This window comes from Girardinichthys multiradiatus, chromosome 11 (assembly GCF_021462225.1).
Source record: "Girardinichthys multiradiatus isolate DD_20200921_A chromosome 11, DD_fGirMul_XY1, whole genome shotgun sequence".
Taxonomy (NCBI): domain Eukaryota; kingdom Metazoa; phylum Chordata; class Actinopteri; order Cyprinodontiformes; family Goodeidae; genus Girardinichthys; species Girardinichthys multiradiatus.
Genome location: NC_061804.1, coordinates 25,621,606 through 25,644,277, shown reverse-complemented (window position 1 = coordinate 25,644,277; position 22,672 = coordinate 25,621,606). Strand labels below are relative to the sequence as shown.

General features: G+C 39.8%; 3 protein-coding genes across 5 annotated transcripts; 2 read left to right on the top strand and 1 right to left on the bottom strand.

Annotated features, from left to right (window-relative positions):
* Nucleotides 1-123: 123 nt before the first annotated feature.
* On the top strand, nt 124-11,118 carry bicdl2 (BICD family like cargo adaptor 2). Of its 2 annotated transcripts, XM_047378606.1 has the most exons (10): nt 124-428; nt 919-1,343; nt 3,532-3,747; nt 3,851-3,967; nt 5,392-5,538; nt 5,752-5,898; nt 6,102-6,176; nt 6,506-6,588; nt 6,698-6,812; nt 9,429-11,118. In XM_047378606.1, exons 2-10 carry the CDS (start codon nt 1,098-1,100, stop codon nt 9,597-9,599), a joined length of 1,317 nt encoding a protein of 438 aa, XP_047234562.1. In that variant the 5' UTR covers nt 124-428; nt 919-1,097; the 3' UTR covers nt 9,600-11,118. The 2 variants fall into 2 exon arrangements, with proteins under 2 accessions (XP_047234562.1, XP_047234563.1); XM_047378607.1 differs by lacking the exon at nt 5,752-5,898.
* A 260-nt stretch (nt 11,119-11,378) lies between these two features.
* On the bottom strand, nt 11,379-17,415 carry si:dkey-71l1.1 (uncharacterized protein LOC569883 homolog). 2 transcript variants are annotated; one of them, XM_047378609.1, is made up of 10 exons: nt 17,129-17,415; nt 16,549-16,748; nt 15,488-15,555; nt 15,318-15,410; nt 14,817-14,918; nt 14,584-14,689; nt 13,692-13,814; nt 12,426-12,502; nt 12,246-12,358; nt 11,379-12,173 (listed from the first exon to the last, which is right to left on the bottom strand). In XM_047378609.1, exons 2-10 carry the CDS (start codon nt 16,730-16,732, stop codon nt 12,071-12,073), a joined length of 969 nt encoding a protein of 322 aa, XP_047234565.1. In that variant the 5' UTR covers nt 16,733-16,748; nt 17,129-17,415; the 3' UTR covers nt 11,379-12,070. The 2 variants fall into 2 exon arrangements, with proteins under 2 accessions (XP_047234565.1, XP_047234564.1); XM_047378608.1 differs by having other exon boundaries at nt 12,256-12,358; nt 17,129-17,354.
* Nucleotides 17,416-17,442: 27 nt separating this feature from the next.
* On the top strand, nt 17,443-21,326 carry fdxacb1 (ferredoxin-fold anticodon binding domain containing 1). The gene is made up of 6 exons (XM_047378605.1): nt 17,443-17,523; nt 17,661-17,985; nt 18,074-18,230; nt 19,393-19,596; nt 19,705-19,863; nt 19,937-21,326. The coding sequence occupies exons 2-6, from the start codon at nt 17,808-17,810 to the stop codon at nt 21,135-21,137; spliced, it is 1,899 nt and encodes a 632-aa protein (XP_047234561.1). The 5' UTR covers nt 17,443-17,523; nt 17,661-17,807; the 3' UTR covers nt 21,138-21,326.
* Nucleotides 21,327-22,672: the final 1,346 nt, after the last annotated feature.

The following is a 22,672-nucleotide window of genomic DNA, read 5'->3' as shown; positions in this document are numbered from 1 at the left end:
TTCTAAGCAGGTAAACGGGATAGGAGGAGGAGGAGGAGGGGTTGGCAGCTGCAGCTGACAGACCCCTCCTTGTGTCCTAATCTCTTTCTATCCCTCTTTACCAGAACTCCAGACTGCAGAATATTCAGGCAGCAACTTCCTCAAAGTTAATCTGCCTTTTAACATCCCTGCTCAACCACTAGATGTCCAAGTAGTATCTGCTTCATCGGACTCTCTGCATGTTTCCTTTACACCTTTGTAACTCTGGAGGAGGTGTGGCCCTCAGCTTGTTTTTACATACTGTATGTTTCCACTGCCAAGGAAACCAGCTAAGCCTCTCCTGCGCAAATACTCCCAGACACACAGACAAAACATGCACACACACAGAAACACAAAACACCAAACAGGAAGACTGTTCTTGTCGACCAGAGTTGACTGGGAACCGTCAGGTAAGACAGACCTGTTTCTACTTCTTTTAGCCAGATTAAGTTGGTATCTGTCGGATCTTCTGATTTGAATAATTTCACACACTACAGTAAGTTTTAAACTAAGTTTGGACAATGTATTGGTTTAATGGCTTTAACAGGAGAGTGTTATGTCAAAGAATTGACAGGATGACCTCAGAAGGCAAGTGTTTTGGATGAAATTTGTATTAGAAAAACATGGAATATATAAAGTCTTTTATGTTCATAATGTTTCTGAAACCTTTATATTTCCTTAAACCTTGGGTTTGAAACGCTCTGCTTACATTGCCTGTGGAATTTAGGGAGGGGAGCAAGAACAATGAAAATAGAGGAGCTGGTTTTTCAGTCAGAGAAACCAAATCACCAGTCAGACAAAAGACCTCCTTGTGTAAAGCTGTTAGATAATATCACCGGAAAACAACCCGTCATGCTAAGTCGTTCTAAGATTTTCCACATAGTTTTCTTGCTGTTACAGATTTCTCAGAAGCTTTTGATGATTGCAGCATCAAGGCCTTTGAGGACTGCAGTGGGAAACTCAATGAAAGCATAAGGCATGGGTGTTCCTCATGCACCTGTTTGACTCTGGAGAAATCATCCAACAGCCAAGGAAGTGATGGTTTCACACTAATGCCTACAAGCTAACAAGTTTCAGTCATGTTCACTCCCAGGAAAGATAGCCTTCCCTCGCCTAGTCTGGAGGACTCCTTCTTTCCTCTCTCCTCTTCCTCCTCGGTATCTCTGTCCTTTGCTCTACAGTCAACCTCGTCCCCCGCCAGCGGTGAGGGTGGCGGGGGAGCAATAGAGACAGACCTGATACTGGCTGCAGAGCTGGGACAGGCTTTGCTGGAGAAGAATGAGGAGCTGGCAGAAACTCTACAGCAGAGAGAGAGAGAGGCAGAGGTAAGGAGATAACAGCTTGGGGCTATTTTATGGTAAAATAAAAAAGAACATGTAATAGGTTTAACCTGCTGGTCCATTAATCATAAAATTTATTGTTTAGGGTTAGTCCATCTATGAAAATAGAAATTGTGGTTACTGAATGATAATCCCCCAATGGTGACAAATATGTCTGGAATGGAAGCTTGCTGCAACAGTAGCAACGTGTTGTGTTATGGCATCTTCTTCAGATTTCTTCACTAAACTTAACTTTTATGAAAACATTGAATGAGCATTTAAACACTAGTTTGGATGCTGTATCTGGGTAAATGAAGTAAAACCTACATTCTTACCCCTAACCATACTGTTGAAAAACAACTGAGCATGTTACTGTTTTTCTCAGTAAATATATTTTTAATGAGGCAATTGGCATGAAATTCACATAAGTTTCCAGGAATCCACTTGCCAGGATTTTTGCTTTAGATTCTGTGACTCACAGTTGAAGAGTACCTATGGTAAAAATTAACAACTTCTACATGTTTTGCAACATCAGCAGTGTATCAAATAGTTCTTCTCCCCACTGTAGTTATTTGCAAAAATAGATAAAGAAAATAAACTGCAGAGAGCCTTTGAGCCGGGAAAATGGCTAAAATCTGTCGCTATTTAAAAGCAGTTATACAACCTGTCATTGTCAGTTAATAATTTAGTCCTAATTGATTGTCTATAAAAAGCTTTCTTACTGCCAATTTATTCTACAAAATGGCTATAATCAGAAAGGTGAAAAAAAATGATCACAGCCATTGTTTGAGTGTTACTCGCACAGAGTTTCCGAAAGACCTGGAATAAGCAAAACAGTTTTCACAAAACAATATCGAATGCACTTAACTGCACAGGACTCCACTACAGAGAAATGAGTGCTGCAGTTTGATTCAAGTTTAAACATTTGGACAAGAGGCCAAGGGACCTTCTTGCTGCAGGACAACATTGCTAAGGAATGTCGTTAGCATGCACCCCCCCCCAACGACGTTCTCTAATTTGGTATGATCACGGTCTAAAAAAAAACTTTGAAATTAATATGTATCAAAATCCCAATGTATTGTAATTTGCAAAGGCAAAAGAAACTTGTAGCAAAATAGGCCAGGCACCACACATTCCCCTAAACCTGGCCCTGGGTGCAGGTTTCTCCTTGTGCCTGCAACTTAAAGAGTTCACTCTATTAACCTTCCAATGCTGCATCTAACCTCATCAGTTCAGTTGTAAAGTTGGCTGCAAACAAAACACCAAAATACATTCAGGACTTTCAGGAGATTTTAGTCATGCCTCTCCTCTACTCACCAAATGTTTGACCAAGTATTAGTAATATTATTTAAGTTTTTTAAAAATATATATTTTTAAATTAATACTACATTGCAAATTCTCTTGGGAAATAAAATTTCACGTGGCTATTTTTTGTTTAATTCAGCTGTCAGGTCGAATTGCCACGTGTAGAAATCTTTTATCTATTATTTGTTTAAGAGACAGTAAATCAGTATAGATCCACACTGCTGTTATTGTGCATGATTTCTGCTCCACTCTAAAATAGACCATCCAAAAACTGGAATATAGCTCTGGATTTTCCTATGCCTATTTTTTCTTGGCTATACCTAATTTAGTATATAAAAACAATAAGACAAAAAGGACTCAAAGGAATAAAAGTAAATTATGTAAAAACAAAACAAAAAAAAACCTAATTATGGAAGCACACAAGAAACACACAGGAAATCTAACTCCAACTTGTCTACAGATTTGGTGCCGCTCTTCCTGTTGAAAACATCACCATCACCACCACCAACAGTGTTTTTGAACAGATTTGGTAGAATCTGGGAGAGGGGACCGAGTTTAATTAGCTGAGTTTAAAATCAATCATGACTAAAAAAATCAAACTCGTAGCATCAAAGTGTACCTATGGAGACACAAAAATCAAACAATGATTATTCTTTGCACCCTTACAAAGTAAACTTAGCAATTCCTTAAAACCGTAAATATAAAAATACAAATATACATATGTTAGATCTACAGTGTGTTAAAATCCAGTCATTAATTGGAGGCCCCTGAAGGTTTGGGGGCCCTACGCAGTAGTTTGGTTCGCTCCTGCCTTAGGCTCACTCTGCTAATATTTATACACTCCTTAATGATGCCATTAGGCTGGTTAATGTGCAGTTTTTTGTCTCAGGCTTTACAGCAGGAGAAGCATGTCCTGCAGAGGAAGCTGGAGATTAATGAACTGGAGTCTGGGCAGAAGGAGTCAGAGCTCACTGCAGATTTAGCTTCTCTGCGGGCTGAGTTGGAGAAATACCACAGCGAGGGGCGGGACCGGCGAAAAGATGAAAGCGAGCAGATGGCTCAGTTGGCCAATCACAACCAGAGGCTGGTGGAGCAGCTCGCTGAGGTTGGATAGTTTTTGTCTGTGTTGAGTCACATCATATGAACATTTTCTGGCCGCTATGCAGACCAACAAGTTTCACAGCTTTGCATCTCCCACACGTTTCCAGGCAGTAACACTGGAGCACTCCCTGAGGACTGAGCTCCGCGCCCTCAGCGAAGAGATGGAGGAGTCATCTTTTAACCGAAATATCAGCCACACACAATTAGAAAATATGCAAGCTGAGGTATTATTAGAGTTGCAGAAGTACAGTGGTATAAAAAGTATTTGGCCCCTTGCAGATTTCTCATGTTTTTGCTTTTTTGTCCCAGGTAAATGTTTCAGATCATCAAACTAATATTACTATAAGACAAAGATTAGAGTAAATTCAAGGAAGAAAATAATTGACCCCTGAACCTAATAACCTTTAGTGGCGACAACTGCCGTCACGCATTTGCAGTGACTGTCAATAAGTCTTTTCCATCGTTGTTGAGCCACTTTTGCCACTTTTATTTCCAGAATTATTTCTTTTGAGCTACGCTGAAGAATTTTAGGCAAGAACGGCCTTTTTAAAGTGATGCCACAACACCTAAATCAGATTAAGTCCAGGGTTTGATTAGATCAATCTAAAACCTTCATTTATGTTTTTTAAAGCCATTCAGAGATGGACTTGCTGGTGGGCTTTCAGTGTCCAGGAACGATTAGGCTTAAGGTCAAGAACTGATGGCCAAATACTCTCCTTTAGGATTTTCTAGTAGAAGATAGAATTCATGGTTCCAAATTCGTACAGGTCCTGAAGCAGCAAAGTAGCCACAGACCATCATACTGCCACTGCTCTGTTTGACTGTTCTTGCAAAGAGATATGTTAGCTTTGTGTTGGGACGCAAACCACAGTCCACAGAACGTTTCCCCAAATTTCTTGGGGTTGTTCACTATGTTTTTCTGGCAAATGTGAGTCAACCACAGCTGAACAAATAGAAAGCCACGTTCTTTTTGGTCAGCGGTGGCTGGTGCCTTGGAGCTCTCCCATGAATTCCATTTTTTACCCAGTCAAGTCTGGGTTTGGTTAGTGAAATTGAATAAGAAAGCTGGGTTATCACCTTTTCACATAGGCCCTGGTTCGTTTGGCTAGCTTTTTTAATTAATAAATGAAATCATTATTTAAAACCATATTTACACCGGCTATATTTGTTGATAGTACAATTACTGTGATGTTCTGCAACATTTGACTGTGGCAAAACAGAAGTAATCTATAAGGGGACAATTAATATTTTCACAACACAACTATGCACTTTGTATATTTGGTACGGTAAAGACTGAAGGTCAAAATGTTCATGAAATATGTCCATTTACCACATAGGTGCAGGGTGTTAGCTGAGTATTGCAGTGCAAGTTTGAGATCTGAGGTTTAAGCTGCAAAAACAATTTGTTTCAAAATTTGTTTTACATCGTTATGCTGATTCCCATTTAAACATAACATTTTAAAACAAAAACTCACTATAATGTACATTATAGTATTGTAGTATAGGTAATATTGTTTCTAACCACCTACATTTGATGTACAAAAGTAAATACAAATATATTCAGAAGTTTAGAAGAAACATAATCCAACTTTCTATATCACACCCGTCATGGGAAATTGACCATTCTCCCTCCATTCTTCTCATACAGAACAGAGTTTTGCAGGAGCGGCTGTCACACATGGAGAGACAGCTAAAAGCTTCAGAGGAGGACAGCCAGAGACTCCGTGTGGAGAGAGACGGACTGAGGGACAAACTGTCAGAGCTCCACGTTAAACTGACCGAGAAGGAAACTGAGGTGGGGATCAGGCATTAGAATCCTAATGTTAATACGACTACTGATTACTAACAGAAATAACTAACACAGCTGCTTCCAAATCCTGCATGGTCCTCCTGCTTATTTCTTATAATGTGTGTGTGTGTGTGTGTGTGTGTTTGTGTGTGTGTGTGTGTTTGTGTGTGTGTGTATGTGTGTGTGTGTGTGTGTGTGTGTGTGTGTGTGTGTACGTAGATAGAGCAGGAGCAGGGGGTTGTGTTTGAGTTACGCACCTTGAATCGCTCTTTACAACAAAAAGCTCTGAAACTAGGAGAGGACAGCCTCCTGGACACTACGCACACTCGACCTTTGTCTCTACTCAGTGAAATTCAGCAATCACAGGTACTTAGAGAAACAGGCATGCGGTAACGTTACAGTCTAACCCAGCAAGTGACTGCTAATTCTGATCCTCTACTCACATTCCTTTAATTAAAAGCCCCTGCTACTAACTGGTGTCCACAATTTATTTTTGTTGGAAACTTTGCATAGATCCCAACATAATGACAAAATCTGCTTAAACATTTTATGCTCTATATGATTTATAGGCCACAAAGGCTCTCCTGGCTCACTCCTCAGCACTGCAGGCCAAAGATGAAGAAATACAAGCATTAAAGGAGGAGGTCTGTTAAAGTCTACATACCAGTTCAACATTCATTTAAATAGATCAGATCTCTAGAGTAGAGGAAATTGCATCATTTGGGGTTGGCCAGCAATAGAACATGAAACAAGACAGTAAAAAGAGCTAAATAAAACAAATGTAATATGTGTTTGATGGGGGCATGAATTTTGAGACATCAAGTTAAATTTTTGTCTTGACATACAAATTTGAAACCATTATAGAATGTGCATGTTTTTAAAAAAATGTATAACTCTTACATTTATTTTTATATTGATATTCCTAAAATCTATTAACTGAAACTTCAATTTGAATTATTTTGTGTCTTTGCAGCGTCAGTCTCAGCAAAAAGAGCTCGAGTCTCTGAGGGACGAAGTAAGGGGCTTCAGAGGCAGCCCAGAGAAGCCGAGCTACAGGTGATGCTGAAACATAAACCCCTTCATGATTTAGTAGAATTTCTTTTTTTTTTTTCAGTTCGATGGCTAAAAACCTATTTAAAGGCTCATTCTTACATTTTATATCCAGCTCTCTGGAGAGTGAACTGGCCAAAGTTCGTCAGGAGAAAGAATCACTGACTCAGCAGCTTCTCAACACCATCAAACACAAAGCGGTGCTGTCCCAAGAGCTGGATGCCTGGCAGGTGAGTCTGTGAATAAAGGTGTTGATTGATTGAAGACTTTATTTTGAAAATGTAATATAGCTCATGTAATAACCAGATATTGCCCAAAAGATATTCTTAGAGCAATAAATTTTTTCCCTCTTGAATGCAATAATATTTTGCCACCTAAGCAAAATACTGTTCTTCTTTTGCGTATTTACAGCTCTATGCTTCCATACTAGTAAGCCCCACTCAGAACAAAAAATATTTATGCAATCTGCAAAATGACAGTAATTGCTGTCCATCCTTGGGTGTGTGTATAAATGCATAGTTCCATCTGGTACCCAAAGGAGGACCCAAAACCAATCCCTGAGGAACGCCATCAGCAATCTCCAAGCATTTCTCTTCTCTCAGTTTCACAAATGACTTGATGTACAGGTCCTTCTCAAAATATTAGCATATTGTGATAAAGTTCATTATTTTCCATAATGTCATGATGAAAATTTAACATTCATATATTTTAGATTCATTGCACACTAACTGAAATATTTCAGGTCTTTTATTGTCTTAATACGGATGATTGTGGCATACAGCTCATGAAAACCCAAAATTCATATCTCACAAAATTAGCATATTTCATCCGACCAATAAAAGAAAAGTGTTTTTAATACAAAAAACGTCAACCTTCAAATAATCATGTACAGTTATGCACTCAATACTTGGTCGGGAATCCTTTTGCAGAAATGACTGCTTCAATGCGGCGTGGCATGGAGGCAATCAGCCTGTGGCACTGCTGAGGTCTTATGGAGGCCCAGGATGCTTTGATAGCGGCCTTTAGCTCATCCAGAGTGTTGGGTTTTGAGTCTTTCAACGTTCTCTTCACAATATCCCACAGATTCTCTATGGGGTTCAGGTCAGGAGAGTTGGCAGGCCAATTGAGCACAGTGATACCATGGTCAGTAAACCATTTACCAGTGGTTTTGGCACTGTGAGCAGGTGCCAGGTCATGCTGAAAAATGAAATCTTCATCTCCATAAAGCTTTTCAGCAGATGGAAGCATGAAGTGCTCCAAAATCTCCTGATAGCTAGCTGCATTGACCCTGCCCTTGATAAAACACAGTGGACCAACACCAGCAGCTGACACGGCACCCCAGACCATCACTGACTGTGGGTACTTGACACTGGACTTCTGGCCTTTTGGCATTTCCTTCTCCCCAGTCTTCCTCCAGACTCTGGCACCTTGATTTCCGAATGACATGCAGAATTTGCTTTCATCCGAAAAAAGTACTTTGGACCACTGAGCAACAGTCCAGTGCTGCTTCTCTGTAGCCCAGGTCAGGCGCTTCTGCCGCTGTGTCTGGTTCAAAAGTGGCTTGACCTGGGGAATGCGGCACCTGTAGCCCATTTCCTGCACACGCCTGTGCACGGTGGCTCTGGATGTTTCTACTCCAGACTCAGTCCACTGCTTCCGCAGGTCCCCCAAGGTCTAGAATCGGCCCTTCTCCACAATCTTCCTCAGGGTCCGGTCACCTCTTCTCGTTGTGCAGCGTTTTCTGCCACACTTTTTCCTTCCCACAGACTTCCCACTGAGGTGCCTTGATACAGCACTCTGGGAACAGCCTATTCGTTCAGAAATTTCTTTCTGTGTCTTACCTTCTTGCTTGAGGGTGTCAATAGTGGCCTTCTGGACAGCAGTCAGGTCAGCAGTCTTACCCATGATTGGGGTTTTGAGTGATGAACCAGGCTGGGAGTTTTAAAGGCCTCAGGAATCTTTTGCAGGTGTTTAGAGTTAACTCGTTGATTCAGATGATTAGGTTCATAGCTCGTTTAGAGACCCTTTTAATGATATGCTAAATTTGTGAGATAGGAATTTTGGGTTTTCATGAGCTGTATGCCAAAATCATCTGTATTAAGACAATAAAAGACCTGAAATATTTCAGTTAGTGTGCAATGAATCTAAAATATATGAAAATTAAATTTTCATCATGACATTATGGAAAATAATGAACTTTATCACAATATGCTAATATTTTGAGAAGGACCTGTATAAAATATCTAATTACCCAGTGGCAATGCTCAGTCTATGATTCAGTGAATAAATAAAGTGAATAAATGAATGCATGAATTATATCAAAGGTAGTGTTGCACGTTGACAGTTGTTACAACTCTTTCCTAGCAGCAAGAAGGACCTAGCTTCAATCCCATTCCAGGATGTTTAGACATGGACTTTACATGTTCTCCCCATGCATGCCTGGGTTCTCTCCAGGTACTCCAGCTTCCTCCCACAGTCAAAAACATGACTGTTAGGTTAATTGGTCTCTCTTAATTACCCTCTGGTATGACCGGTGTGCATGATAGTTTGTCCGGCGTGTTTCTGTGTTGCCATGTGATGAACTGGCATCCTGTCCATGGTGTACCCAGCCTCTCGCCCACTGACCACCAGAGATAGGCACCAAACCCACACTACCCTGCAAGGATAAGTGGGTGTAACAATAGTTTGATGGGAAGCTTTTTTGAGATCTTTAACATTTCAACAACATTTGGATGTTTCTTATGAAATTAAGTAACTATAATTTCTTCTGGTAAGGTAGTGTAAGCTCTAAAGGATGACACCTCATATCAGTACTTTCTAAAATCTACAAATGTGTCCGTCTGCAGGAGGATATGCGCTTTGTCATCAATCAACAGGTGCTGCAAAGGGAAGGGGAGAAGAAGAAGAAAGACCAGAGAGAGAATGAGGAGATGGGTGGACTCCAAAGAAGCAAGTCTTTGAGAGTAAGGGGTGAAGGAAGAAAGGGATTCTTTTCTTCTTTATTCAAGGACAAATAAGAAACAGCCTCCAGATTTTGCTACTCTGTCATTTGGCACCAGAAAATGGACGATATGATCTGAATCAACATTAAATGTTTACAAAAGTACATGTACCTTTCTGTATGTGTGTATATATGTACAGTATATTCAGAATTTTAGACTTAATATGAAAATATTAAATTCTTAAGTGATTTTTTTACCATCTGGAAACAGTTTTTTCTTTTTTCTTTAGAAAGGGAAACAGATTGTTTCCTTCAGTTTTCTATTTAAAGTTGCCTACTTCATGCAGAAAGTAGTCATGGTCAGAACACAGGGTCAGGAGAAGATCTTTTTTTCTGTTGTGAATCATGCAAAGCAGTATGTCAGAAAAAGAGCTAAAAATAACCATAAGTCCTCTTTAAAGAAATAGTGCTGTCCATAGATGTGGGGAGGGAATTTTTTTAATCTGTTTCTAGACCTTCTGACCAGTTGTTTTTATTTATTATTTTAGATTAGTTTTAGTCACTATCCAATAGACTAAAAAAGAAAATTTAGTTTAGAAATGTCAAGTATAGTAGTTTTATCCTTTCCCCATAAGTGAACGACTTGCAGAATAAATGTTGCTGTTCTTACAGCTTAAGCCAAATAGCTCAGTAAGTTTGGAATGAGAGTGTCTGTGTATATTTTTCTGAATTGTAAAGAGTTGCCAAAGATCCTCGACTTGGTTTAGGTCTGATCTTTGACTGGGCCATTTTAGTAGTTATGTTTTGATCTAATCCATTTCATTGTAGCTCTGGCTGTAAGTTCAGCGTTGGTTGTTGTCCTGCCTGAAGGTGAATCCCTGCCTCAGTCTCGAGTCTTTTGCAGCTAACAGATATTCTTCCAGGACTCCCTTAAATTAACCTCAATTTTTCCTGTCCCTGCTTTAAAAGAAATCCCCACAGCATGATTTATTTTTGGGGATAGTGGGTTCTGGCTTAGTTTTCCACCATACACGTTTTAAAATGTTTGCTGTGCCCACTATATGGTTTGCTTCGTTATAGCTTTTTTCCAACCTTCTTCTTGCCTCTCTTCTATAAAGCCCAGATTGTGGACTACATTATGAATAATTGTCCTGCTGATAGATTCTCCCTGAGCTGTGGTTCTTCTATGAGTTACATTTTGCATGGCAACTCCTCCAGAGTTACCCAGGGCCTCTTGACCTGTCTGCTCTGTTCTTTGGTCTTCATTATGCTGTTTGATCAATAATATTTTCTAATCTCTAAGGCCTTCATTCAGAAGGCGTTAAGTTGCATTAATTTTATCAATAGGTGTCAGAAGAGGGCTTGTTGAATTCACTTGCACTTTTCAAAGTTTTAGTTGTGAAAAATATTAAAAATCATGGTTTTCCTTCCACCTACACTACTATGCACTATTTTATGTTGGTTTATCACATAAAATATGATATATTAAAGTTTGTGGCAATAAATGTTTGAGGGACCGTTTCAGCTGATTTTTTAAAGGCAAACAGGGGTCTTGACATAAATAACATCTTAATAAATTGTATCAGAAAAAAGGACACTCTCTCTTGCTCCTCAATCCATGCTCCTATTAAACAAAACATACATAACAGATTTATAATATTTGGAAATTGGGAAATGGGGCTGAAAATGCCAGACTCGTGTTTCTACAGGCTTTCTTCAGCAAACATGTAAGACACAAATGTCATTTTGTGCATAGATGCCCTCGGATCCCTTAGCGGGCTCCTCTGTTTCTTTAGGGATCACACTAATATCAGCATGAACTCAACTGCTGACAAAAACTCATACAGACATGATCTTACTGTCTCTATTGCATTTGAGAATTTTAATTAGCTTCAGGCAAATAACTTTCAAACATCTAACCAGTTAGTTCCTCTTAATGCCAGGAAATCCTTGCAAACCTGAAATAAATTGAATAGATTATAAACCAGAGGGTCCATAAAGCCTGAAAGACAGATCAGACAAAAATGTTACATTTTCATTTGATTCTGTTGTTTGCAGCTGAATTCTTGACCAGAAATTTCCTAAAAAATAATAAAACACCATATTTTTTGTATTTTCCTTTAGAAACAGCTTGCAGAATGATCAATAATACATAAATTCAAGTTAATTCATTAAAACAGGAAGTAAAGTTTTGTTATTTTATATATTTATACATTTCTTCATGACTACCTGCAGTATAAAATTGATATTCTAAGTATACAGTACAATTTCCCTTTCACCTTTTATGAGTAGCATCCATTCCTCTGGAACAGAGCTTTCACCATTATCAGAAAACATCACCTTGTTATTGAGAGGTAGGTCGCAAGGTGAGATACATGGAGTTAATCAGGAACAGTTGGTGCAGGTGATGCACCCTTTAGGTCAGTGCATTTAAAAAAAGCTCAAACATAGGTTTCTAGATTGATATCCTGACAGTCCCTTCACATATCCAGCTTGAGTATGGTGGAGGGTCATCCCACGTTGACGCCCAGACCGACCTGCAGCTTGTCACCTCTGTGATTCACAAAGGCTCCCATAATCAGGGTGGCAGGAAGTGGGGTCAGACGCTTCTCCAACACACCTCCAATGATGCACCGGCTGTTGATCATACCTGGATACATACCATAATAAGAAGACTGATACAATGGAAGTTTTTACAATAGGTAACCTTACTTATGAGCACCTTAGACTACCTCGAAAAACCATGTTGGCCTCTGGGAGCTCCATCTGGTACCCAAAAGAGGTCGTGGTCTCCTGCGTCCTGGTGCTGGCTTCAAACTCCACGCCAACTTGGATCTGGCAACACAAATTCACCTTAGCATGTTGCACACAAACATCGTAGTTAAGCTGTTAATGTCCATACCTGTTTGTTAGCTCTGTGATAGTAGCTAGCATGGGCGCCCCCTTTGCCAGCATTAAAGGTTGCAACCCAGTTTGGTCCTGCATGGCGACAAGGGTTAAAATAAAGAAAAACATTACTAATAAAATAAGCAGCAAAATGAATCACAAGATATTTAGTCGATTTGCACAAATCTTCCAAATATGGTGGTGAAAATTTTTCGAAAAGCCTAAAACAGAATCTTTATAATTGCAGCTTTTTTTAACAAAATTACAGGAGCCATAGTTATTGTCACCTATAAAATTCCCTATAAAATAAATGTAGCTGGAGCTTTTTCCCCACACATTTTTAGGTTGTTGACACTTTCTAGCAACTTTACTTTAGTAACCCATGACTCTGTGATCCTGTGGGATATAAATTTAACATGACAGATACACCTTTTTGTTTTTTTGCAACTGGCCACTAGGCCAGAGGAAGACCCATATTTTCCTTGCCACTGGTAACAAAGGTAAAAGTTTCTCCAAAGCTTGCCATAAGAGAGGTGCAACAATTAGTAGCATCCTTAACCACCAAGTCTCCATGACAACAATTAGAAGCTATGTACATGGCAACATGTTCTTTAGAAGTTATGCCAGAAAAAAGGCTTTTTCTGTCCTACTGTCACAAATATAAATGTGTGGAACTTGGACTCCAAATTGATGACATACTGCGACCAAGGTCCAGACTAAAGCTCCTGAGTGGCATGGTGGGTTAAAGGATTTTAATGGAAACACAAAGCAAAACTTACAGCGTGACTTTGAGGAGATCAGGACTTGGAGCATGGGCAAAAACAGACATGGCAACGGAATAATCCAGGAGAAAGACAATGAGCAACATGAGCTTAAGTAATGGAAAAAACAGATGAGTGGCAGGAGTGGTAATGAGGAGGGACAAGTAACTGAATGAGCTGGATTGCAAAACTGAAAACTGGTTATCAATGGGTCTTTCTGCAGGATGATTCAAAACAATGAACTCAAGATGATTCACCAGACACATAATCCACCTTCTTCAGAGGCCATGTTAGTCTGTGGGTCTAAATCCTATAGAAAACAAGTAGCGTAAATTGAAGAAAAAAGAGCATAAGAAATGATCTACTGAGATTATTAAGAGAGAATTGGTCAAAGACATTTCTCGATATATTCTCCAACCTTGTGGAACCTCATAGGATGAGACTCAATAATGGCAAAAAGGACTAACAGCTAGGGTGCCTATAAAGGTGGAGTGTGCTGTAAAAAAAAACCAACATCTCACTTGAGTACTGTCCAGCCAGAGTCAGAATTCCTCCTTCCTCTGCTCGTCCTCGGTGGTACACCAGTTCCCCTCCCAACACCAGGCCAGATGACACACTCTGCAGGAAGTGTGCCACCAGGATGACTACACAAAGGATGCATTTTGTAAATGGACTGAATTTATATAGTGCTTTTCCAGTTATACTGACCACTCAAAACGCTTTCCACATTCACCCAGTCGCACTCACAAATATGCATACATTCAAACACTGATACGCAGAACCAACAACTTTCGGATTGCAAGACGACTACTCTTCCCACTGAGCCACAGTGATCCACATGTAGAAAGTAATAAACCCTTAAAAGAAGATATAATGAAAAACTAGAAACAAAATAGTAAACTATTGTGCAAATTGCCAAGTTGGACATAAAATTGACACCTTCTTCTCCATTACCAAACAAATATTTTAGGACTGAAACAATTAATCGGAATAATTGTGATTAAATTATTTTTGAAATAATCATCAGCTAATTTAGTAATCGAATAATCGTTAACTGGCGTATACAGACTCTAAAACATGCAATTTGCTGAAAGAACAACCCACTCACAGCAGTAATTAGGCCAAAACTGTACAAAAATATATACATTTTGTATTTAAGATGAAAAACCTTCTTAGTCTATAAATATGCTCTATCCAGAACTGCTTAAGTGGCACGTTTTATAGCTTCAGCTGATTCAAATCCAGTAAAAAAAAATCTTCTATTAAGCATCTTTTGCTATTCAATTGTTAATAGATTAATCAAATGCATAGTCTAAAGATTAATCAATTATCAAAATTATCATTAGTTGCAGCAAAGGTATATTTTTTTGATATGCTAAAGAGATGTTTTTAGTTGAGACTGTCGTTTCTCACCTGACTCTCTGAGGATGTCTGGGTTGGCCACTGTCACAGCAGCAGTGAAGTCGCTCCCTCTGTACTCGGTTTCAAACTGCCACGTTACAAACTGAGACTGCTGGCTCTGAAACATAGTTCAGACTGTGAGCTGCAGGTAGTACCTCTGCGCCAGGAAGGTTCAGACTTATACACATACATTATGCACATGAGATTGACATAAATGGCCCCAATAAACATACTAAGAAACTGACCTGGAATACCGTTCTGGCTCGAACACGCTCGGTGAGATGAAGGAGAGCGTGAGCGTTCAGACTACCTGAAGAGTCCATCTCACCGATCAATGCTGGGGCATCCTAAAATTGGAAAAGACAAGGAACATTTACTTTTTATTATTACTTCTAAAAATTATGTTTACAAAGCAAGGCTTACTGTTGATATGCCCAGTCAAAACTTCATACTTTTCCAGAACCAATATTCCAGAGTTTTCTGCTCATTCTTGAGCTAATGGTCATTCTTTGAATGGATGAATGGATAAATGCAATTGGTTGGACTGGTTGTTATAAAAATTCAGATAATAATCAGGTTAAAAATAAAACAGGTTGTAAAGCCTGGAAATATCAATATACTTGGATACTCTGTTTCCTCTTTCTAAACTTTTCCTGACCTGGAACAATGAAAATCCATCCTTTTCTAACCTCCCTGAGCAGTCAGTAAAAAGCAGTGATAATTATATCTGATCATTTGTGTCCAACCTTGTCCTTGCTGTAGTCATCAGACTGCAGATGCTCCACGTGGAACCGATAGTAGGAAGGACTTACAGCACTGAGGTGAAGAGTATGACTGACCTGGAGACAGACCCATTATTGTAGTCAAAAATAAAACCCTTTTTCCTAATGTATGTATGTAAATACTGAGGAGTCACCTTAAAAAAGCTACTTAAAGTTTTATTGATAATCATCTTGACACCCTCAATCTGATGTGGAAAAACATCTGATGGGAGAAGAACAAAAAAGACACATGAAGATCATGTTAAACAGTAGTATTGTTAAGTATTCATACCTCTTGATTTTGTCCAGATATTTTCACAACCTCAAACTTCAAAATATTTTAGTAGTGCATAATCACAGGGGTCAGACGCTTCTCCAACACACCTCCAATGATGCACCGGCTGTTGATTATACCTGGATATATACCATAATAAGGAGTCTGATACACTGGATGTTTTTACAATAAATAATCTTACTTAGAGGCACCTTAGGCTACCTAAAAAAACATGTTGGTCTCTGGGAGCTCCATCTGGCACCCAAAAGAGGTCGTGGTCTCCGGCATCCTGGTGCTGGCATTTTTACAACATTTTTTATCCAAATAGACATCTAAAAACCATGGTTTGTATTCTTCCCCCCTTTTAATCCAAAACCCCTAAATAAAATCAAGTGAAACAAATTGCCTTCAAAAGTCACCAAAGTCTTAAATGGAGCCCATCTGTGCAAATATAGATCTCAGTATAAATCTGAAGGCTTCAGAGGTTTGTTACAGAACATTAGTGAACAAAGAGCATCATAAAGACCAAGAAACACAGCAGGCAGGTCAGGGAGAATGTTGTGGAGAAGTTTAAAGCTGGGTTAGGTAATAAAACAACTGCACATCTGACAGACCACTGTTTAATACATCATGTGATAATGGCACACCAGCAAGCCTATAAGTCCTGGCCGTGTACCTAAACTGAAAGACCAAGCAAGGAGAGCATTAATCGGAGAGGCAGCCAAGAGACCCATAATAACTCTTGAGGAACTGCACAGATTCACAGCTCATGTGAGAGAATCTGCTAACAGGACAACTATGAAGTATGCATGCTACAATTCTAGCCTTTATGGAAAAGTGGCATAAAGCACAAAATATATTAAGTAGTCCTGTCTGCAGTTTGCCACAAGCCGTGTGGGGGAACCAGCAAACATGTGAAAAAAAAAAGGCAGCAAAAGCTACCTTTGCAGCTCCTGTGGAGGGAGTGAAAACTGCCAGGGTTGGGTAGGCGCCCATCTTTCCTCTCCCAGCGTGGTGGACTGTCCCAGTGGGCAGGATGTGCGTCCCAGCGAGAAGGAAGAGGATCCTTGGAGAAAGGCCAGTTCTGATGGCCCGGATTGGAAGACAAGGCCAGAACACTGCCCATGTGGGCACAAAGCTTCCTAAACCGCATAGAGACAAAGAGCAAATTTATGACACATTTGTTTGCATACCTGCTGCCTGTACAGGCACTTCTATAAAGGGATCCTGCATGAGAACAAGATAAGTAGAGCATAAAACATACTGGAGTTGGCCACAGACAGAATAATAAGCAGATTTGTATCGAAGATGACCGACACTAGCAATTTAAAATGTATTAAATTGAACATATAAAATGATTAATGGGAAATTGGAACGGTAGATGTATTATGAGTGTCATGAAGTGCTGTTTCCATTACCAAGTGCAGCAATTGCGTTAGCTAGCATGACCTTAGCATCAGTAAAAACTGGCATGTATAAGTGAATGCTGTTTCACTATAAACTGCAAATATAATCGGAGTACCTTAAAATCCCGAGCGAAACTGGGAGCCACACATCAGAAACACTGTCAGGGGGGATTTTCTTTGTAAACGAACGACTAACTCAAAAATATGCGAACTGATGCTGCAGATCAGGTGATGCTGCAGATTACTCCCTGCTCAAGATGCTGTGCGTCGCTCCTGCAAACCCTTCCCTCTATACATATAAAGATAAACACGAGGGCTGAAAATTAGCACATTTGTTTTTAACGATATAGGAATAACGACTATTACAATTTTTTCTATTTATAAGACCTCGATTAGTTGTTTATAGAATGTGGGAGTTCAGGGAAAATTGCGTAACGTTGCTTGTGATTTGTTTCTCGCCGGACAACTGTATGAGCGACACCAGCGTTGGTTTCTACAGGTGACTCCGGTTGTAAGTACCGCAGCAGCGCCGGAGATTTGTTTATCTGTAAAACATAGTAAAAAAAATTTTTAGAATCAAATGTGCCAGTTTTAGATGCGAAACGCGGCAGGTTTAACTAAAATATGCGGCTTCTGAATTCTCTTTAGACCGTTATTGGAGCAGGACGGACAGTGGTGTCTGTCGCTTGTCGTCGTCTCATCATTTCTGTCTCAGAGCATCACAAACCAGAACAAATTTCAGGACAACTTGTTGGGGAAATTGATTATTTAAGCCTCCTCTTGAGTGTGTCTGACATGTCACCTTCACGGTCCGTTCTGCTGGTGGGAGAGGGGAACTTCTCCTTTTCCTCCTCGGTGTGCAGGTTGGACTCTGAATCAGAGAGCAGCGTAACGGCCACTTGCCTGCAGCATCAGGAGGAGGCACTGCGGCAAGAAGGTGCAGCCGCCAACATCCAGACCATCAAGGACTCGGGTACCAGGAGCTCAGTTATCGGTGGCTGCCGTAATTTAATTGTATTTTGTACTTTTGTGATACGTTTTGGCCCTTGTTTGTTATTCAGGAGGAACTGTCCTGTTTGAGGTGGACTGCACAAAGCTTGGGGAGTGCGCCTTCCTTAAGGGCCGTGTGTTTGACCGAGTGGTGTTCAACTTCCCCCACTGCGGGAGGAAGAGTGGGGTGAAAAAGAACAGAGAGCTTCTTAAAAACTTCTTCCTGAGGTATGACGGCATCATACATCACCGGGTCTTCAAATGTCCCGGGGTTCCTACATGTTTCACGTTCAAATACAAAACTTCTCCAGACTGAAGTCAGCAAAGTTCATGGTCAGAAAGAAAAATCCAAAGTAACTAAAACTAAACAAGAGACTATTAGAAAATTTCTTGTTCATTAGTGTTTTTCCTCCGTCATGCCTTCTTTGTAAAGGAGAATCAGCTGACATCCTTTTAAATGTTTAATCCAAGCTTTCATTTCACCTAGCACAGATAACTTTTACCACTCCTTTAACCTATTTTGAAAGCCTAACATTTTCTTCTGTTTTTTGTTTCCAAATGTACAAACTCACAGTCATGGTTAAAAGACAGCAAACCCCATTGCAATTCTGTAGTTGAATGTATTTGGACATAATAGAAAAAGGTTTTGTATTTACCACGTCTGAAATTGTTTAAATCTAACAGCAAGACACTCAACAGATACCATATTAGTTAGCCAGGCCTTTCTGGCCTACATGGAAGATGCTTTAGGTAAGGAAAACTAACACTGCATATCCCCTTGAACCCACCATGATGCTGCCAACATGTTTTACTGTGGGGAAGCTGTTCAGAGTTTATGGGAAGATGGATGGAGATAAATACAGGGCAATTTGGTGAGGAAACTGTTAGTTAGTTCACCCTCCCATCAGGGTAATATCCCTAAACATACAACTAGAGCTTCCGGGAATTGTTTAAAGTAAAGCATATGCATGGGTTAGAATGACGCAAAAATGACATTTACAGACGTTCTCCATCCAATCTGACTGACCTTGACCTATTTTGCAAAAACTAAATGGGAAAAATTACAATCTGTAAATGTGTGAAGCTGGTAGAGACATACCCCAAAATACTTGAAACTAAAAGGTGTTTATACAAAGTATTGACTGAATAAAAATGCATTTTAGAGTTTTGTTTGTAAAACACATTGAAAACCATGCACAATTATGCATTACTTTATGTTGCTACAACCCTGATTAAAATACATAAAAGTCTGTGGTTGTAATGTGACAAGGTCAATGGTATGAATACTTTGCATCTGTAGATTTTCAGTCCTCCAGGTCATCGTGATCCCAAGTCTTCAGAATTTTTGAAAGATGTTTAATATAAATGTATTTATTTTGTTTACTTCAAGTTGTGTTGAAGTTCTGGCTGAGGACGGGGAGGTTCACGTCTCCTTGTGTAACGGACAAGGCGGGACTCCGGCGGACCAGCCGAAGCGCGAGTGGCACAACAGCTGGCAGGTGAGTGCCATGGCAGCCGAAGCTCACCTCATCCTCAGCGCTGTGCGTCCGTTTGAAAGTGACAATCTCCCAAGTTACAAGTCCACTGGATACAGGTAAGAAGCCAAGGTGAGTGTTGCAGTGTAGGATTGTGTTCCTCAGCATGTTTTCGGTGTGTTTGGGATCCGCCGTTGTTTTAACGGGGGGCTACTGCTGTTGTGCAGGAGCCAGGATAAGGGCTTTCATGTGGAGAAAGCTCTGCTGCATGTGTTTTCACGCAGCACCTCCTACACTCCTGTCCAGATAGTACAGATGGAAGAGCTTGTTGAAGGGGAAAAGGTCCACTACAACATACCAGCTGAGCTCAGTGATTATGTATTCAGGTACTGGAAATAAGAGACTTTCATGATGTGTAATAAATAAGCAACCGGTGCTTACTACCTGTTTTCTCATCAGGAGGTTCCTCTGCTCAGATTCCATCCATCCCGTCAAGTTGGTGCAAGACTTTCTTCTCGAGGGCTTTGCAGAACGGTGCCCAGTCTCCATGAAAGAAGAACCTTTTCCCTTCCTCATATCGGCCAAACGGCTCCAGACATGCTGCCACGGTGTTGACAACTTGCAGTGCTACTGGATCCATCCACTTCAGAAAGAACTCACCTTTCATGTTCAAGAAAAAGATGCTGCTTGCTCAAACACAAAAGCTACTTTATATCCTTCCAAGTCAGACAAGGTGAGGAGTAAGGGAACTGAGTGTTTACAGCCTATATGTTGCCATGATGTTAATCTAGAAGTGGAAGGGGATCTTTACATGCTGCGTCCATCACTGCGTCCTCAGCTGGAAGAGCTCCTTATAAACAAAGAAGATATTGATGCTGCACAACCTCAAGAGGAAATTGATAAAGGTTTTGAGGTTGAGGGCAGTAAGAAAGAAGAAGCCTGTCAGGGCTGTAATGGGGCTTCTAGCTTGTTGTTTGGTATAAGTGGGGTGGTGTTCAGGGGTGTGCCTATCAGCCTTTGGGCTCTGCCTGCCTTTCATGAGCTTCTCCTCACGGGTGTTTTCCCTTTGGAAAGTGAGCCAGTTAAATTGATATTACATGAGCTGGAAACGCTCCTCTCTCCTTATGGGGTCTCCATAGTTACAGAAGAGGGAGGCCTGCATCTGGTGGCTCAGCCGATAGGTTTGATCGGTAAAGTGTTTTCAAGCGACACCGCTGACAGCAACAAGCACGTCACTGTCAGTGCATCTCTAAATTTAGACCTCCTCGCTGTTCTCTTGTTCTCAGTCCCCGACTGGCGGCTGCTTTGGTCTCATGACCCACGCTTCCTAAAACAGTTTTCTCTCCGACCACCACCAGGGACGTCTTTTCAGCCTTTTTCCTTGCACCCCGAGTCCTTCAGCTTTGACATCAGCTTCTGGACAGGACCAGCATGGGTGGAGAAAAGGTTCTACGCTATTGTGCGAGAGGCAAGCCGCGGAACTGTGGAGCAAGTTAAACTCATTGACACGTTCTCGCACCCTGACCTGAGTCAGACCAGTTACTGCTACAGACTCGTCTACCACTCACACACACACGCCCTGTCTCACACACAAGCCCTGAGATTTCATAAGCAGCTGGAGGTATTACTCTCGTCTCGTCTGCAGGTCACAATCAGGTAACACTTCCCACAAACTGTTGGAGACATTAGGAAAAACTCCAACATGAGCTTTGAGCCATAGGAAAAGATGACCTGAAAATCTGTAGTCAAACGTTTGCAGTGGTTGAAACCGTGGTTGTTTTGTTGTCATTTGAAATGTGACTGTATGTTTGTGTTATAACTATACAATAAACTTATTATTTAAACTGAATTTTTGATCAGTTGAAAATTATTATAAAGTAGGGAATGATGATGAGCATAATTATAAAGCTTTATTTCAGACGTGTTAATATAATACAGACAAAATAAAATAAATAAAATAAATATCTGCATAAAAATAATGAAAGGAATGGAAATAATCAGTGAACATGTTATTAAGGAGCAGAAAGAAGCAAATCTTATTTAATCTCACTCCTGCACTAATTATTAATAATAGCCATGACTTCCTGTTTATTTCCAATCCCAAGTAAAGTGACATTAGTGGATAAATAAATGACCATGAAAAAATATATGAGCTTTTCACCTTTTCAAAACATGCAAAATCACCAACATTTCTTAACCCCAAGTATGTGACAGAACTAATTAATTATAAATACAAACTCCAGCATCTAAAACAGGTGATCTTTGTTTAGTCAATTTAATTTATTGTAAACATATAAATAAAGCTATTTGTTCAGTTTAAAAAAATATCAATTCAATGTGTCTAATTCTTTCCAAGCCATCTTTATTTATTATCAACAGAGTCAATAGAGTCTATAGTTTATAGAGTCTAATTATCCTTAATCCCTGATAGTATTAGTCCCTGTTTTGTCTATTTTTAGACTAATTAATGACAGGAAGCTAAACATAGCTGTCGCTGTATTTTTGGACATTGCTTTGGGAGTAATGTGAACAAATGAAATTTAATGCTACAGATTACTAATGTGGAAGATACAGAATTGTTTGCATTTAACATAAATTTTGAAATGTTAAAGTGAATGATAAGCACAAAACATCTTGTCAGGCTTTTTTAATAGCTGCCTGCATCCTGCTAGTTGTTGCACTACTGCCTCCTTCTGGAGCTACTTACTTTCTGCAGTCTCCAGTGAATCAAATTGACCATCGACCCCCATCTGCCTTTACCACCGTTAACATTTGTTTTCTTCTTCACACCTTTTATCACTTAGAAAAATATTTGCTTCTTATTTACACTCTTAAGGAATGTCATCTGTCTGTAACTTATGTTACTCATACTTATTTCCTAGAGATACCTTTTTTGTTTGTATTTAGTATAAATGCTGCAACAGTTCTTTCTCTCTACGCCATACCTTTTTTTAATATGAAGCTAAATCATTAGTCTGCAGCTATGTGTTGCTTGACTTACTCAGTTCTGCAGCAGTAAAGGTGTAAGATGTCCATCTCACTTAAATGATTATGTATTACTATTGCAAAACCTGTGCTTCTTGTTAATGAATCTGCAAAAGCTTCAAGGTGTTTTTAGAGTTTTTTTTGAATGTGTAAAGGTTAATCACAAGATCAGAATATTTATCACTACATTTCATTTAAAGGAGCTTCCGA